The sequence below is a fragment of the Danio rerio genome, chromosome 16 (assembly GCF_049306965.1).
Source record: "Danio rerio strain Tuebingen ecotype United States chromosome 16, GRCz12tu, whole genome shotgun sequence".
Lineage (NCBI taxonomy): Eukaryota > Metazoa > Chordata > Actinopteri > Cypriniformes > Danionidae > Danio > Danio rerio.
In genome coordinates, this window is record NC_133191.1 from 22,111,830 (window position 1) to 22,129,627 (window position 17,798).

At 42.8% G+C, this 17,798-nt stretch overlaps 1 protein-coding gene across 2 annotated transcripts in view; it reads left to right on the plus strand.

The window, feature by feature from the left end:
* The window catches only part of jazf1b (JAZF zinc finger 1b), a 65,873-nt gene that overhangs the window by 24,218 nt on the left and 23,857 nt on the right, over nt 1–17,798 (plus strand). For both annotated transcript variants that reach the window (XR_012391432.1, NM_001034992.2), the window contains exon 2: nt 7,513–7,585. Coding sequence is in view for 1 of the 2 variants with exons in the window: in NM_001034992.2 (NP_001030164.1) it covers nt 7,513–7,585 (73 nt within the window). In the remaining variant the exon portion in view is untranslated. The remainder of the gene's footprint in view (nt 1–7,512; nt 7,586–17,798) is intronic.

Sequence of the window (17,798 nt, forward strand, 5' to 3'; positions counted from 1 at the left end):
GATTTTTTTTTTAACTCATGGTTTGTAGCAATTGGTTTCCTCAAATGGTATGAGTTGCATTAACTTATTGGGTTTTACTGTACTCAGTTGGTTTGAGTTCTCTTCATTTATTGGGTTTTACTGTGCTCAAATTGCTACATTTACTCAAATGGATTTAGTTCACAGTACTCATTAGGATTTGTTTTTGAACTTAAATGGTTTGTTGCAATCAGTTTCCTCAAATGGTTTAAGTTACTTTTAACTTTTTTGGTTTTACAGTGTGTTATATGACATAAGGTGGTCATTTTGTTTGTGATGTTGAATTTTGCTGAAGCGCAGCAGAACAGAGGCACTAAAGTTAAGTCAGTAAGTAGATATTTAAATGCTTATTTACATTTTTCTTAATTGATATACACATAGGGGCAACACAATGGTGTAGTGGGTAGAGTTGTCACCTCACAGAAAGAAGCTTGCTGGTTTGAGCCCTGGCTGGGTCAGTTGTCATTTCTGTGTGGAGTTTGCATGTTCTCCCCAAGTTAGCGGGGTTTTCTCTGGGTGCTCCGGTTTCTCCCACAAGTCGAAAGACATGCGCTATAAGTGAATTGGGTAAGCTAAATTGTCTGTATGTCCTGGTCCTCTTGCTTGGGTTTGAGCGTTGGGCTACCGACCCACCTCGTGAAAATTAGATGTTATGAAACTCCAACATGGTGCAACTAAATATCACCTTCAATATAAATGGCCCTGGTAGTAAGTAAAGAATAGAAAAGCTGAAAAATTTGGAAGTTTAGTCTATTAGCCATTTTAAATAATCTGTAAATTATCTTTACTTAAACATTTAAGTTGTTTGTACTTAAACATTTAAGTTATCTGTAATTAAACATTTATGTTATCTGTACTTAAACATTTAAGTTATCTGTAATTAAACATTAAAGTTAATTCAATAGAGACCTCATTTGGTCAACTCAATTAATTGAGTTGTCAATTTCTCTCTCCTCAAATCATTTGAGTAGTCTCAACTTATTAGGGTGTACAGTGTAGAGGTAAAAGCTTTCATATAGCACCTCATTAACATGTTTTAACTGTTTTTTAATGATAATTGTACATCAAACTATAATATGAATGTGTTTAGTACACTGAAAAAAATATTCAAAGATGATTCCTTGGATTTACTAATTTTTTTTACGTTAAGTGGTTGTAAACAGCTTAACTGTGTTGAATTTAAACAAACAAATAAGGTTGAATATTATTTAATTTAATTTGATTGTTTAAATTCAACACAAATAAATTGTTTGCAACAGTTCTGCATGCAACACTTTTTTCAGTGTATGCTTGCACAAATCCTTTTGCTAAAGATTCATTTTCTTGCCCTGAAGTGGTTTCAAACCTTTATGAGTTTTTCTTTTGTTGAATACAAAATGATATTTGCTGAAACATGTAACTATTGACTTCCATATAGGCAAGCAAATACTATAGAGGTCAATGGTTACAGGTTTCCAGCATTCTTTCAAATGTCTTCAATTGTTTTCAACATAAAAAAGAAGCTCAAACAGGATTGAAACAAGTGAAGGGTGAGTAAATGATGACAGAATTTTCAGTTTTGGTTTGACTATATTGGTTGACTATAAACAAATATTTACATTAATTAAAGTCATATGTATATCTCCCTATTTTTCCGCAAAATAGTGCTGGTAGAAGTTATTTCAACTTACAACAATTAAAATGTGTTTAACTTATACTAGTATATTTTAAGTTAACATAACATTAAAACATATGAATATTTAGTTACACAACATGTTATTCTGTTTAATAAATCCATGAATAAGCCTTCTAACTGATTGCTCATGCCACAATGTTTCTTGTGTTTATCAGTTATGTTGTGAACACCAGCACTGTTTCATTTGCAATTACACTAATGCTGCAATAGTCAATACTATCCTTATGCTGTGTAGTGTTTACACTCACTGTGGGAAGCAAGTCACATAGAGTAATAGGCGTGTCATTTTAAACCAATCACAATAGACAGGACCATTTGACCAATCACAGCAGAGTAGGCTCTCAGAATAGAGGGGGTTTAAAAAGAAATCTTAAAACAAATGATTTGAGGCTGTAGTTTTAGATGTACATAAAACAAAAGTTTTTTTGGCCTTGGGTGCTCCTATTGTAGGAGATATCCAAAATATGAGGAACCTTTAAAATAACATTATAAAAATAAAAAAATTAATAAATGAACATAATCACTTCCTTTATTCTTAAATAGGGCAATGATTGAGGGGACCTGTCAATTATAAGGGTGCTAGAAAACAAGGATATTGAGTGTACTCATTTAGCTCCCTATTGTTATTCAATGATGTTTGTACACTTCACATGCATTTGTGGCTTTTGCAGACACAGTGACTTTCAGAAGGGTGGTTGTTGCAAATTTGTTTTGATGTACATCTCTACCGAGTAGAATTCAGTGGTGTTACATTATGAAATTGTGTACTTGGATGAAGACCACAAGAGTTTAAAGCAGTGGTGCCAAAACTTCACCTTTGAGGACTGGTAGTCTGCAGAATTTAGTTCCAAGTCCAATGGGCTATATGCACAGCCAGTTATTAGGCCAATGATGAACTTCCGGTGAGAGTTTCATGTGACTTTTTTCAATTTCATAAGTTTCTTTTTCCAGCATCGATGTTGTAATGTTATTCATATATAATCAGTTAAATAGACTTAAGCATTTATTTGATTGTTAAAGCATAAAAAGAAACTAAAGACCATTTAAATGCCATCATTAATTGAAAATACTGGAGTAAAATGAATTTCCATATTTTAAAGACATGGCACAGCAAAATCTAATTTAATGCAGTGCTTCTTGTTTGGTCTGAGACCCAATTTCTATAGTTTCTCAGCCAAGCAGTGAAGATCAGTTTTTTTAAAGAAATCTAATCTTAAAGTTGCAATAAACCGCAAGCCCTGGAGCTGGCTGACTGAAATTAAAGGTCCGTGTGCATATACCTCATTAGACACACCTGAACCAGCTTATCAAGCTCTTTCCAGGTATACTAGAAACTTCACAGGCAGAAGTGTTAAAGGAAATTGGAGCTAAACTGCAGGACACCTGCCCTTTAGGAGCGAGCTTTTCCACCCTTGGTCTAGGTCAGGGGTGGCCAACCCTGTTCCTGGAGAGCCACCTTCCTGCACATTTCAGTTGCAACCCATATCAAACACACCTGCCTGTAATTATCACTTGGTGTTCAGGTCCTAATTAATTGGTTCAGGTGTGTTTGATGTGGGTAGCACCTGAAATCTGCAGGAAGGTGGCTCTCCAGGAACAGGGTTGGCCACCCCTGGTCTAGGTTGACATTTAGGAATTAGCTTAAATCAAGTGTCCACTCAGAGCCTCTAAAATACCCACAATGCATTATTAGAGTCATGTAGAATGAATTTCCAAATCACGCCAGAAGATGGTGCTCATAGTTGAATCATCCATCTGTTTTTTTTTTGCGTACGTTGTGTTGATAATCATATATAGCAAAAAAATAACCATTTCAACACTTTAATAAAGATTAATGACACCAGTAACTGCATCAAATACGTAAATTGGAGAAATCTAAATTTTAACCAATAAGCAAGTTAAACGCTGCTTAGGGCCACAGAAAATCTGAGGACCCCTAAATAAATACCTAGAAGTATAAATGATACCTACAAATTATATATCATTATATACAACATTGTTGTATATCATATTTTGTATGGTGAGGGTCCCCCACCTTTTAGTTATGGACCAGTCCGGTCAAATCAGTAAAGATTTAGTTTTATATTATTTTTATAATATAAAGTATTATTTTAAGTTGTGAATTCATCTTAAGAAAACAAATCATTTAAAACGTTTTACAAGGTGCGTTACATGTTGTTATTATTTTGGATTAGGTTAAGATAAAATGCAGAAAAGAAGATTGAATGTTATAAGAAAAAAAAAAGCTAAATAATTTTTAAAAATTAAGTAGGCTACACAAGGTGTATTTTAAAACTTTTGGGCCCCATGGCTGGAATTGCTTAGGGCCCTAAAATCACTAAATCACTCTTTGTGAACCTGCATTCAGCTTTTTCATGATGTCGTTGTATCCCTGCACTTGTCTGAATGAAATTTGCTATTGGATCGTCAATTGTTTACAGTTATTTCTAAAAACTGGATGTCGCTATACTAACAACCAGGTGGCAGCGTCTGTGTGCCTGCCTAATTACAAGTTGGTAGAGCCACGAAGTGTGTATGATGCCACGCTGGTCGGAATAGCGGCCTGTTGCGCGCCGGGGAGCCGCGTGGTTTCTGAGAGCTGAGACAAATATGCTTCGGGTTAAACTGGGCAGAAAGAAATGTGTTTACTCACAGCAGAGGCATAAAAAAAGGCATTGAGATGCATCACAGGGGAGTGCGCAGGGGAGGCTCATTAGATGAAACTGTGTTTTGGCAGCGCTTGTGTTAATGGTGTTGGAGAATGCCTTGAGAGACAGGCATCTGAAAACCATTACCCTGGCAGAGCTGCTGGTATGCGGGCACGGCGACCACAGAAGGGACGTTACAGTTAACGTTACTAGTACGTTTAGCGGATTTGTGTGTTCGCAGGCGATGAGGTGCAGTTTAGAGACGTTTTTACCCAGTCTGTGTTCAAATGGAGTTTAAAATAATCCCAAGTGAATGTCTGTGATTTAAAGAAAAGATTAAAATGGCCACGAGATGGCGGCGTAGTACACAACAGTCCAGCAGGGACGCTTCGTGACAGCATTGACCGCATAGAACCAGAAGCCGTTTTGACAGCACAGCCCCGAAACAGATATCTTTATTTCTGAAGTCGACTCTTTAATATGTACGACTAAAAACCGGACATAAATCCAACTTTGGCGTGGCGTGCGGGCATTTGCTGATCTGGGTGGGCCTGAGGTGCAGAAAATGAGCACATCTGGGAGGAATGGCAGAGAGCTCGTTGAGTGTGGTGTGACAATAACCAAATGGCTGTCTTTAAGATTTACCAAACAGCTATTAGATAAACGGCAAGCCGTGTTAACATTTAATCTAAAAAAAACACAATATCGCTTATGTATTTGCATGTCACATATACTTATTTATTAGTTTAAGTACTAGAATCATTTAAAATAGAATTGTTTGTCTTTTTAGATAACCATATCCATGCTGGCACATAAAACCTAGGAATGGTCCATATTGAATCTAGTTTAGTTTATAGTATAGTAAATATTTATATCTAAAATTTTTACTGGATTTGCACAATGTTCATTTGGACTTTGAAGCAATATTTCTTAGTTGTATTATTTCATTATTTTTTATTTGTGTATTGTCAAAGATGTTGTTTATGGCAACTGAAAATTCATTATTTGGAAAAAGTCAAACTTGCTTTAGTCTTATTTTGTAACAATCTTTCTGTTTAGTTTATTCCCAGAACTTTTGGGCAGCTATTGTCAGTAAATAAAATGCACAAGTTTTTCCGCACTGAAAAGCACCATAGAATAAAATTGAAATAAATTGCTATAACTTGCAGGGGATTTTGGATTTAGACAAAATTCAAGTTGGATGTATAAAACATCTTAAAATAACTATCTAAAGAAACAAAAGAAAACTTCAAGAGATTTTGATTGTGTTAGCTGTGAAAAATGCTAAATTTATTAGTCTTTTTTCTTAAAATTCCATAAAAATATATATATTTTTTTGTAATAAAAATGTAAAATTAGAATTTTTAACGCTAAACATTAAAACTTAAGCTTCTTCTGTTTAAAATGATATATGATGCTTGATGCTGACTGCTAGAATCATTTTGAGAAAACTAAAAATACAAGCATCTTGGGCATCCACATTGTCAGCAAATAATATGTACCAGTTTTTCTCTAAAAAATGCCTAGAGTAACATTGAAATAAACTGCTATAATTTTCTTAGGGAGTGTTGGATGTAGACAAAATTAATTTTTTTTTAAGTATAAAACAATATAGCTTTTATTTCTAAAGAAAAAAATAAACTTCATTAGGTTTTGTTTGTAATAACTTGAAAATGCCATCTTCTTATTGTTTTTCCTAAAATTCTGTAAAATCTTCTCTCTGTTCATGTTTTTAGGACCAAAACATGTTAGATTTGACTTTTTAATGATACAGATTGAAGCTTCAAGTTCTCCTGTTTAAATGCTATATGACACTTGAGGCTGACTACTAAAATAAATAAGACTGCTTTTTAAAAAATAATAATATAGGCCCATTAGGTCTTCACAAAATAGCGCTAGGTCTTTAAGGGTTAAATAGTCTCTAATTATTCATAATTAGAGACAGTACTTCTTAAACCGTGGCACTAATTCATTAGTAAGGGCCTAACAGTATTTATCCATTATGCTAATGCCTGTTTTGATATACAGTACTTCTTGTTAAGTAGATAGTAGGTACCAGTGATTATCCATCACAAACTACTTGATGTACTGCAAGGAATCCGTTGATTTCTTAAATCGCTACTTGAAATAAAAGTGTTTGTTAAGTGATTAAAGATAAAGCGATTTCAGTAGTGACTTGTGTCAAAACTGATTAGATGCTAGTCCTTTTTATTAGAAACGCAAAACTCGTTCCCATACAAATATTAGCCTAGTACTTGCTGATACAGTGAACAGCTAATTAACCACAAGCACCTATATAATAAATCCTTGTTTTTTATTAGTTACTAATAGTTATTAAACAGCATCTTTTGTAATTAATACTAATAACAATTTATTTATAACTTGTCACAACTGTTTACTCAGGTTTCGAGTTAATAACTATTATACTGAGTACTAGTGTATATTCTGGTGATATTAGTATCTAGTGGTACTAGTATATATCAGACAAGTATTGGTTTCTAACAATAAGTACTAGTATCTAAAAAGTAAGTATTAGTATCTTAATTGCGTTAGATATTAGTATCTGAGTGAACATTAATATAATAAACAAGAACTAGTATCTTAGTATTTAAGTACCTAAATTTTATAAATACACTGATTTCTAACAAATAAGTAATAAAAATTTAAATAAATGAAATAAATAACATTATAGTTTACAGATTAAATGTTAAAACAGCTTGCCACATTCGATACTTTCTCCCATGCAGATTCTCTGAGAGGTTCTGATTTATTCCGCTGCTGAGTAGAGTTTAATGAAAAAAACTTGATTAATAGAGTTAATTGCCATCTGTATGTGATTGTGGACATGTTGTGTGGCAGAATATATTGAGTTTGAAAGTCAATGACTTTAAGAATGAAGTGAGTAATAGCTTCACTCTGGCAATGACACGTAAGCTTCCACAAACTCACTGACTCTGATGCCACACAATAACTCTAGAGTGACACAGATGTAAATAGGTAAACAGCACTGCTGTCACTCAAAGAGCATTTATGTGTTGCCTTCTGTCTGTCGAATAATTGTTATATTACAGAAACCCATCGAAGCCCCAAAGTGCTCTCTGTTGTTCTTTTGTGGTGTGTTTGTCTGTTTCCTTGTCAGCCTTGTGAATTATTTATTCCTGTTTTGTTTAGATACAGATCCTCGTGTGTTGGAGAAACAGGAACTGCAGCAGCCCACATATGTCGCCCTCAGCTACATTAACAGGTAAATGAGCCTTTGGATTTTCATATGTGTGCTATTATGTGTTATGCTTTCAGATGTTATGGCCACTTATTTCAAGTTAGGACTAGGCTATATTGAAAAATATAAATTTCTTTTTTCATATTGGTTGATAACAGTATACATTTCAATAATTGCCAACTTTAAAATGATCACAGTAACAGCTGAATCTACAAAAGTTGGAGGCTTCATTAATTATATTTTCATTTATTCATTTTTTTTAGGCTTAGGCTCTTTATTTATCAGGGGTTGCCACAAGGGAGTGAAGCGCCAACTTATTCAGCATATGTTTTACACAGCGGATGCCCTTCCAGCTACAACCCAGTATTGGGAAACATCCATACACACTCATGCTCACTCATACACTATGGCCAATTTAGTTTATTCAATTTACCTATAGCGCATGTTTTTGGACTGTGGGGGAAACCGGAGCACCCAGAGGAAACCCACACAAGTTGTTGAAGTAGTCAGAGTGCAGAGTATATGTGTGAGCCCAATGCAGGAGTGCATTCAAGCAATGAAACACCAGTGTATTACTCTATTCTTAACCACAAGTAAAAACAGTGACACACTTTCAGCTATTAATCCACACAGTCGGAAAAGCTGAACTATTTTAAAACTTGACCGCCGCACATGTGAAGAAACAGCTGACGGTGGTCATAGCAACGACAAACAGCAGTGGATCTCGAGCTTACAAACGCATTTAAATCCAAAAACAAAGTGGCACACAAAGTGTTTTCAACGTGCCTTTAGACGCGATATGAGAATATAATAAGATAACCAAAAACAGTATGAGCGGTTAAAAGTAACAAAATACAATTAAATACAAAATTTGCAAGAGAAAATAAAGAGGCAACCATTTTAATCGCACTTAAGTTACTTACACTTGTGAAATGGAGGAAGGAACTGATCCATAATCTAAGTACTAAAAAGTTCCTGTCAAGCTCTGACAAAGTCCCACACATCAATAGTCTTTTCTGATCCTTTCTTTAACAAACGGCCGATGAATCCCCTGTTGTAAGCATGTAGACTGCTAAAGCACTCGTCAGAAAAATGATGGGAACACAGCACTAGGCTGGGGCTGTAATGCTGAGGTATTTTTGCAATAATAAACTTCAGCCACTGACTCTTCTGAACCTCATCTTTGGGTGGAGAAAATAACACTTACTTTCCCCACACACTTTAGAGCACAGCATCTTTGCAACATGATTCAACCGGGCTCTGCTACCGTGTTTGCCTTCCACTTTTTCTTTCTACAGTGTGTGTGGCCGGGGGTTTCAATTTTCCCAGGTCTGAGCCTGCAACAAATACACAGGGCTTGGGTTCCATATTGACATCACGCCGACACCGCTAAAGACACGTTAACCCCACAATTCATTTGAACCACTCTGAGTCGACTCTATTATAGATGAATCAATAGTTTTTAACATGGTGTACTTTCAGATTTAAGACTGGAGTGTTTTAAAGTCACGTCAATCAGTTGGTTTGTCTATGTGGCTTTAAAATGTACCAGTGTTCTTGTATCTGAGGTTACAGTCAGTAAACAGCGATGAGTTCGGTGAACTGATGAGCTTAACGGCCAATCACAGTCATTTCTGTTTAGCGCGTGAACACAACTGCACATCAGCGCTGTTTAAGAACTTGCTCCGTTGCGCTGAAATGTCGGCGGGAAATGGACGTTTTTAAAACATCAGTATCGATTGGTATCGAATTCCAGTTTTCATTTTCTTTTCGACTTAGTCCCTTTATTAATCTGGGGTCACCACAGCGAAATGAACCGCCAACTTATCCAGCATATGTTTTACACAGCGGATGCCCTTCCAGCTGCAACCCATCACTGGAAAACATCCATACACACCCATTCACCTATACCACATGTCATTGGACTTGTGGGGGAAACCGGAGCACCTGGAGGAAACCCATGCGAACACGGGAAAAACATGCGGACTTCACAAAGAAACGACAACTGACCCAGCCGAGGCTCAAACCAGAGGTCTTTTTGCTATAAAGTGATCGTGCTACCCATTGCGCCATTGCGTCACATTATTTAATTTGATAATATAGTTTTAAAAGAACCTAAATATATTATATTCATAAAGCAAAATAGTTTATTAATAGTCTTGGATCAATAATTCATGTTGAAATCTTTGTTGAAAGTAACCAAAGGAACCGAATAACAAAAATAAATTCTGATAAATGAGAGCAGTCTAGCATTTTCCTTAATGGGATTCGGTAGTTTCTGGAAAACTGCTGCATGTGGTCAAGTCTCCTCTACATCCTCTAAGGGATCTGGTCAGTTTATGAAGCTATAATGAACTTCAAACCAACACCAAAGTCTTCATATACTCTCAGCTGCACTACTAATTTTATGCAAGAATACGCTGAACTCAGAGACAGAAATCAGTTCCAGTGTGAAACGGCTTTAATAGGCTGAATGGTGGTGGAAATTCTTGTGTAACAAAGAGGAGACACTGTCGTCCATGTATTGCCGCTTTATGTGGCTTCTGCTGGCAATCTGTTAATTCCACAGCAGCTTTAATAATGTCTGTGTGAACATTTATGTTTTATTGCATACATTTACTGACAGTTTTATGATGCAGCAAAATAACTTGGAGCGAATGCAGGATTTTGAGGTGAACTGGACCCCACTGAATAAGCTGAATCACAACATATTTACTTTAAGAAGTTCATTTATATTGAAAGAACCAAAAGCAAGTCAGAAAATTAAAGATTTCTGGTAATTATTTTTGGTAAAGAAAGACTTTTTGATGGCAAACTATTTAGATTTGTTTTGAAAATGTACTCACCCTGAAGTGGTTGAATACCTTCATGAGCTTTTTATTATCTGTTAAACAAAGAAGAGGATGTTTTGAAAAATGTTAGAAACCTGTAACCATTGACTTTCATAGTAATGTTAGAAATGTTAGAAGTCAATGTAACCATTGACTTTCATTTTCTTAATGAGTTATAATTGTGTTTTGAGAATAAACCAATCTCATCTCCCATTCCCTTTAAGAGCCAGTTGCATCGTGCCATAAATTTGCTATTTACATGACGTAAAGTAAGTGTGAGTGGAAAAACGTTTGAGGTTACTAAAGTAACCCTTCGTTCCCCGAGGAGGGGAACGGAAGCACTATAAGTGGATTTGATTGTTAAAATCCACGCATTGGGAGGTTCGGTTCAGAAGCTACTCGTCTGAAAGAGTATTTAACGGGCCAATTAAGAATGAATTGGCAGCGCAAGCCTGCGCAGGTGAGCGGCATAAGCAATCAACTGAGTATATAAGCTCACCTGGCGCCAGCAGACGCTATCCTTTTTAAGCTGAAGAGACTTTTAACAGGTAAGGGACAGTCATTATGGCGACGGAGTATAGTGCTTCCTTTCCCCTCCTCGGGGAACGAAGGGTTACTTTAGTAACCTCGAACGTTCCCCTTCGGGGGGAACTCCAGCACTATAAGTGGATTTGATTGTTAAAATCCACGCATTGGGAGCCCATTGAAAGCGCCATAATGACTGCACCTTACCAACACCCACCATGAGAGAGCGGTCAGGCAAGCGTGACGCACCCAGATCACGAGAGGCGTGGTCCTCCAACGTGCCCTTGGCCCTAACTTATCCTACTTCAAAAGAAGTTTAACAGAATAGGTATCTTTTTTGGGAGTCGCTAGCGTCTATATAATTCTAGGAATACACGACAGTACGTTGGGAAGCGTGCCATCCCAGTAGGGAGGACGCTGCGGAGACCATCCGCACCCAATAGGGGGAAACAAATGGAATTACATATGGACTAACCCTGAAAAGGGGGAGTGCGCATAAAAGGTGGTTAGCAGATAGGGAAAGCACGGGTCCGCCCAGGGGGGGAACTTAACCGTGGCGGAAAAAGCATATGGGGATCACCAGCGGGGATCGGCCATAGCAGGCACCTATACCCAAAACGCGGGCTGACCAGCGGGCAGACCTACTACGTAATGGGCCAGCAAGTGACTCCTCCGCTGAGTCAGTGCTGGGGGCCTCGGAGGAATCTGCAGGGCTCACCAAATGGGGAACTTTACTGACAGACAGGAGGGTGCACATCTCTCCGTGTTAGGGAAAAAAGACACCGCAAGCGTGTACAACACCTACCGAGTTGTTTCCTGAATCACCAAAGGTACCTAACACCCTTGAGGAAACCGGCTCCACTCGCAGATTATAAATCTTGCAAATGTGTTGAGTGTCGCCCAGCCCGCAGCTCTACAAATGTCTGTTAAAGAAGCGCCACGCGCACACGCCCAAGAGGATGCAACGCTCCGAGTGGAGTGCGCATGCACTCCTGGGGGGCGCGGCTGGCCTCTGCTCAAATAAGCACATGAATGGCCTCCACAATCCAGTGGGATAAACGTTGTTTAGACACGGCACTTCCCTGCTGCCGTCCGCCATAACAGACAAAGAGCTGCTCAGAAGATCTAAAGTTCTGAGTACGGTCCACATAAATGCGCAGAGCGCGAACTGGACAAAGTAAGGACAGGGCTGGGTCTGCCTCCTCCGGGGGCAGCGCTTGCAGGGTTACTACCTGATCTCTAAAGGAGTGGTAGGAACTTTGGGCACAAAACCCGGGCGGGGTCTCAGAATAACGTGAGAAAGTCCCGGCCCGAATTCCAGGCACGAGTCACTGACCGAAAATGCCTCCAGGTCCCCGACCCTCTTAATGGAGGCCAACGCGACCAGCAGAGCTGTCTTCAGGGACAGAAATCTTAAAGATACTGTATCAAGTGGCTCGAAGGGATCAAATCGCAGGCTCGTGAGAACGAGGGCGAGATCCCAAGAGGGCGTGAGAGGGGGGCGAGTTGGATTAATTCGCCTAGCGCCTCTGAGGAACCGGATGATGAGGTTATGCTTTCCCACGGTGCCGCCAGTCACCGCGTCATGGTGAGCGGAGATGGCAGCAACGTAAACCTTGAGAGTGGAGGGCGACAGCCTGCTGTCCAGCTTCTCTTGAAGGAAAGAGAGCACAACACTGATCTGGCAAGATCGGGGGTCTTCTCTGCGAGAGACACACCACTCAGTGAATAGACTCCACTTCAGGGCGTAGGCGCGCCTCATGGAGGGGGCTCTAGCCTGAGTGATGGTATCAACCACCGCGGGCGGCAGATTACCTAAGTCTTCCTCGCGTCTATGGACCACACCTGGAGGTTCCAGAGATCGGGACGAGGGTGCCAGACGGTGCCTTGTCCCTTAGAAAGTAGGTCCTCTCTCAAGGGATCTGCCAAGGGAGGGCCGTCGCGAGGAGGGAAAGCTCTGATATCCAGGTTCGGTTGGGCCAGAGGGGCGCAACTAACAAAACCTGCTCCTCGTCCTCCCTGACCTTGCACATTAACTGCGCGATCAGGCTTACTGGGGGAAAACGCATACTTGCTTACGCCCCGAGGCCAGCTGTGGGCCAGTGCATCCGTGCCGAGAGAGCCCTCGGTCAGGGAATAAAACAACTGGCAATGAGCGTTCTCGGGGGAAGCAAACAGATCGATCTGGGCCTCCCCGAATCGCGCCCATATCAGCTGAACAGACTCGGGGTGGAGTCTCCATTCTCCAGAGTGAATCTACTGCCGTGAGAGCACATCGGCTGCACGGTTGAGCATACCTGGGATGTGAATGGCGCGCAGCCCCCATGCGGTTGATATACGCTGTCGCCGCCGTACTGTCCGTCCTGACCAGCACGTGTTGCTGCCCCAGCGCCGGAGAAAAACGGCGGAGAGCAAGGAACACTGCCAACAGCTCTAGGCGATTGATGTGCCAATGCAGCTGGGCACCTACCCACAGGCCCGCAGCTGCATGCCCGCGACACACGGCTCCCCAGCCTGTGCTGGAAGCATCTGTCGAAACAACAACATGACTGCACGCCTGTCCCAGAGGCACACCGGCCTGCAGGAACGAGGGGTCGTTCCAGGGGCTGAGGGTGCGGCGACACAGCGCAGTAACAGAGACTCGGTGTGTGCCCGCATGCCATGCGCGTCTCGGAACTCGATCTTGAAGCCAGTGCTGAAGTGGTCTCATATAGAGCAATCCGAGTGGCATGACGGCCGCAGCGGAAGCCATATGCCCCAGGAACCTCTGAAAATATTTCAGTGGGACCACTAACTTGCTGTCGAGCTCCCTCAGATAGTTCAGCAGCAGGAGAGCGCGCTCTCCGGAGAGGTGCGCTACCATGGTGACCGAGTCCAGCTCCATCCCGAGAAAAGAGATCCTCTGCACCGGGGCGAGTTTGCTCTTTTCCCAGTTGACCTGCAACCCCAATAGGCGGAGATGCCGGAGCACCTCGTCTCTGTGCGCAGTCAATTGCTCCCGAGAGTGGGCTAATCAGCCAGTCGTCAAGATAATTGAGTACGCGGATGCCCGCAAGCCGCAGAGGCGCTAGGGCACCCTCCGCGAGTTTGGTGAAGACCCGCGGAGACAGAGAGAGCCCGAAGGGGAGGACCTTGTACTGCCATGCTCGACCTTCGAACGCAAACCGCAGAAACTGACGGTGGTGTGGAAGAATGGAGACATGAAAATACGCGTCCTTCAGGTCTATGGCTGCAAACCAATCCTGAGGACGAACGCATCGGAGGATGCGCCTCTGCGTAAGCATTCTGAACGACAGCTTGTGAAGGCAGCGATTCAAAACGCGCAGATCTAGGATTGGCCGTGACCCACCGCTCTTTTTGGGTACGATGAAGTACGGGCTGTAAAACCCACTCTCCATCTCGGCTGGAGGTACCAGCTCGATTGCACCCTTCGCCAGGAGGGCAGCAATCTCCTCTCGCAAGACAGGGGCGGACAGGGGATTGACCCTGGTGAAATACACGCCCGTAAACCTGGGAGGCCGTTTGGAGAACAGCAGTTCGTAGCCGAGTCTGATCGTGCGTATGAGCCACCGCGAGGGGCTGGCCCGCGCTAACCAGGCAGGCAGAGCCCTCGCTAATGACGTCATCGCAGCAATCGTTGACGTACCCGTGAAGGGGCAGCGAGGAGCGGGTGTGCTGATCCGGGGAGCGCGAGGGTCCCACAGAAGAGCTGGAGGAGAGCGATTCGCTCTGGCTCCGCACCCTGACTCCGGAGGGGGGGCTTGGGGGCTGGGAGAAGGGAGACCGTCCCCCCAGCGCCCGTGAGCCGCTGGCGGAGCATGCAGGCCTTGCGAGCTGAGAGGCGGCGGGTCCCAGGCTGGCAGGGCCTGCAGTGCCCGTGAGCCACTGGCGGAGTGCACCGAACCTACGAGCTAGAGAGCTGAGCTCAAACTGGCAGATTTCGGGCTGTCACCTCCGGAGAAGTGGAAAAGTGCCCTTTCATTTCATGGCAGTAAAACGTGCCGTTGGAAATGGCGCCCCGCCCTCCAGCGGGGAAAGAGCAAGTTCCCTCCTCTCCAGATGACCTGTCCCAGTGACGCTTCGCGGTCCGTTTGCCAGACTTAGCGGCGTTCTGGGCAGGGGGAGTGGCCTGCTTCCGAGGTGCTCGACGCGCTCGCTTTGCCAGAGGCGAGTGCGGGGGCGGTGCAGCTCTCGTAGGCGGGCGCCTTCGGCGAGGAGCAGGTATGGATGGCACGGCGGGCGGAGCGGGCTTACGGGGCCGCCGATTAGACATCACCCATCGGACTGCTCTCTCACTGCCTCGAATTCCTGGGTGAATTCGCAGACTGTGTCGCCGACCAGCTTGGGATATGGGCGAGTCAAGAAAGCGGACTTTGTCAACTTCGCGCATATCAACCAAGTTTTGTTAGAGGTGGGGCTTCTGGACCACTAGTGTGGACATCGTCCTCCCCAGAGCACACGCAGCGGACTTAGTAGTCCGAAGAGCTTAGTCGGCTGCGGTGCGAAGCTCATAAGCCTGGGTTGGACCCACCCTCGTGCAGCTCGGCCAGCGCCTGCGCTTGGTAGCGCTGGACGGTGGCTATCGCATGCAAGGCGGATGCAGCCTGGTCCGTAGCTTTGTAAGCTCTAGCTCCGAGGGAGCCAAAAACTCACAGGCTTTGGATGGGAGACGAAGCAGACCCCGCCAAGAAGAGGCGCTGCGCGGATTAACCGCCATCGCACACTCAACCTGAGGAATCGCCACATACCCCCTGGCTGCTCCACCACCAAGAGTGGTGAGGGTGGAGGGACACGCAGCACGAGCAGAAAAAAGGTGCTCTTTAAGACCGCGTGAGCCTACTGTGCGTCGCCGGGAAGAAGGGAAGGCCCCTCTAGAAGCAGCCCGGGAAAGCACGGCTAACACGTCCGTTTCAGTATCCGTTTTGACAGCGCTCACCTGCCCGAAGGGGGCGAGCGGGTCTGGATCATCGTCGGACAATGAAAGCCCACCCTCCGATGCCGCGGAGGACATCTGATCTCCGGTGACAGCGAGCGTGAGAGCTACCATCTGATTAGACGGATCACTCCCAGCGCCCGAAGCTTGGATGGAGCGCTTGGAGGAGCGAGAGGTCCGCGAGCCCTTAGGCGGCGGATTATCTCTCGCTGGAACCCTCAGATCTGTCCGAGCGCCCGCTGCAGAACAGGGGGCGACTGGGGTGGCTCGCTCTCTCACGAGAGTTTGCCGCGATCTCAACTGCGCGACGGTCATGGCATCGTAGTGACGACATTAACCGCCCCCGAGCACCACATTAACATGCTGGACCCCCAAACATGTAATGCAGTGATCGTGCCCATCATCCGGAGCCAGGAAACCCCCGCAACCAGAAACGCACAGTCGGAGCGCCGTCCTGAAAAGGACGTGCTGCACGACTGTGTTGCTCTTTTAGGATGCTTTGCAACAATACGCACCGCTCTGGAGGACCGGACCCAAAGGGACACCAGGCAAGGGAGAAACCCAGCTCGACCATCTGCCGCTGCGTGGACTCGCTCTGGACCGGGAGACACTCGTTCGCTCGAAGTGGCTGTAAACAGCAGGAGGAACCCTCATGAAGCTCGATCAGAAAAGTCTCTGAAGCGAAAAGGATAGCGTCTGCTGGCGCCAGGTGAGCTTATGTACTCAGTTGATTGCTTATGCCGCTCACCTGCGCAGGCTTGCGCTGCCAATTCATTCTTAATTGGCCCGTTCAATACTCTTTCAGACGAGTAGCTTCTGAACCGAACTTCCCAATGCGTGGATTTTAACAATCAAATCCACTTATAGTGCTGGAGTTCCCCCCGAAGGGGAACTGAGGATTTCACTAGCAAGAAAACAGTTAAACAGAGCATCTACAACGCAAGAATGAGAGATAAATGATCTACTTTCACTTTCCCTCTCGTGAATAGGGAAACCTTTACACACAGACATCAATTAGCCTATAAATAATTAATTTCGTTTGTTAAGCGCAAATATTTGTTTCAGAACTATTTCTAAATTCAGTTCTAATTTCCATCAAACGAATAAATGAACAATAATAACAAAGTGTGTTCAAAAAACTGAGTTATATCCTGAAACACATGCTGTGCCCCATATGGTCTAAAACCTGCAGGTGGGCAAATCTAAGCTTGTTTTAAATAAAACAAATATAAATATGGATATAATAAATAATACTCCTAATAATAATAACATTATACAAAAGCAAATTGTTATGAATGAACTGAAATGTCCCCCGAGATGAAGGCATAAAAGCAGTGGTTTTTCATATTTATGTAGGCTAGAAAATAATATATTTTGTAATATTTTAATCCTTTATATTTATATCCTATATATATTTTTATTATTATATTATTAGTATATATATTTTTTCATATGTAAAGATATTTGCGTATTGCTCTACATCTTGTGTGTATTAAGCAGTGTGTAGGCGAGGCGCAACTCTGCGCTGGACTTTAGACCAGGTTTGTTTTGGTCTATTGAAAAATCTATTATAGTTTCTCAAAATAGCAATGCACCAGCAATGCGCCTCAGACCGCTTTCTTTTTATACCAGAACGTCTATGGGCGCACATATGGGTGCCAATGCATTTGCTATTTAACAACGTGGCGCAATGCCTCAAAACAACTCTTGCGCCAAGCTGAAACTAGCAAAAAACTATTGCGTCGCGTCTTGCGCCACATTGCGCCGGGTGTATGATAGGGCCCAGTGTTAAAGGGGGTTGTTTTGAAGACTTATGGACCTAAAATGGGATAAAGGATTAGTTCACCCAAAAATTTTAATTGGGTGAAAATGTCTTTAATCACTCACCCTTATGTTTCAATCCCATGAGACATTTATTCATCTTTGAACATGATTTTAGATGTTTTTG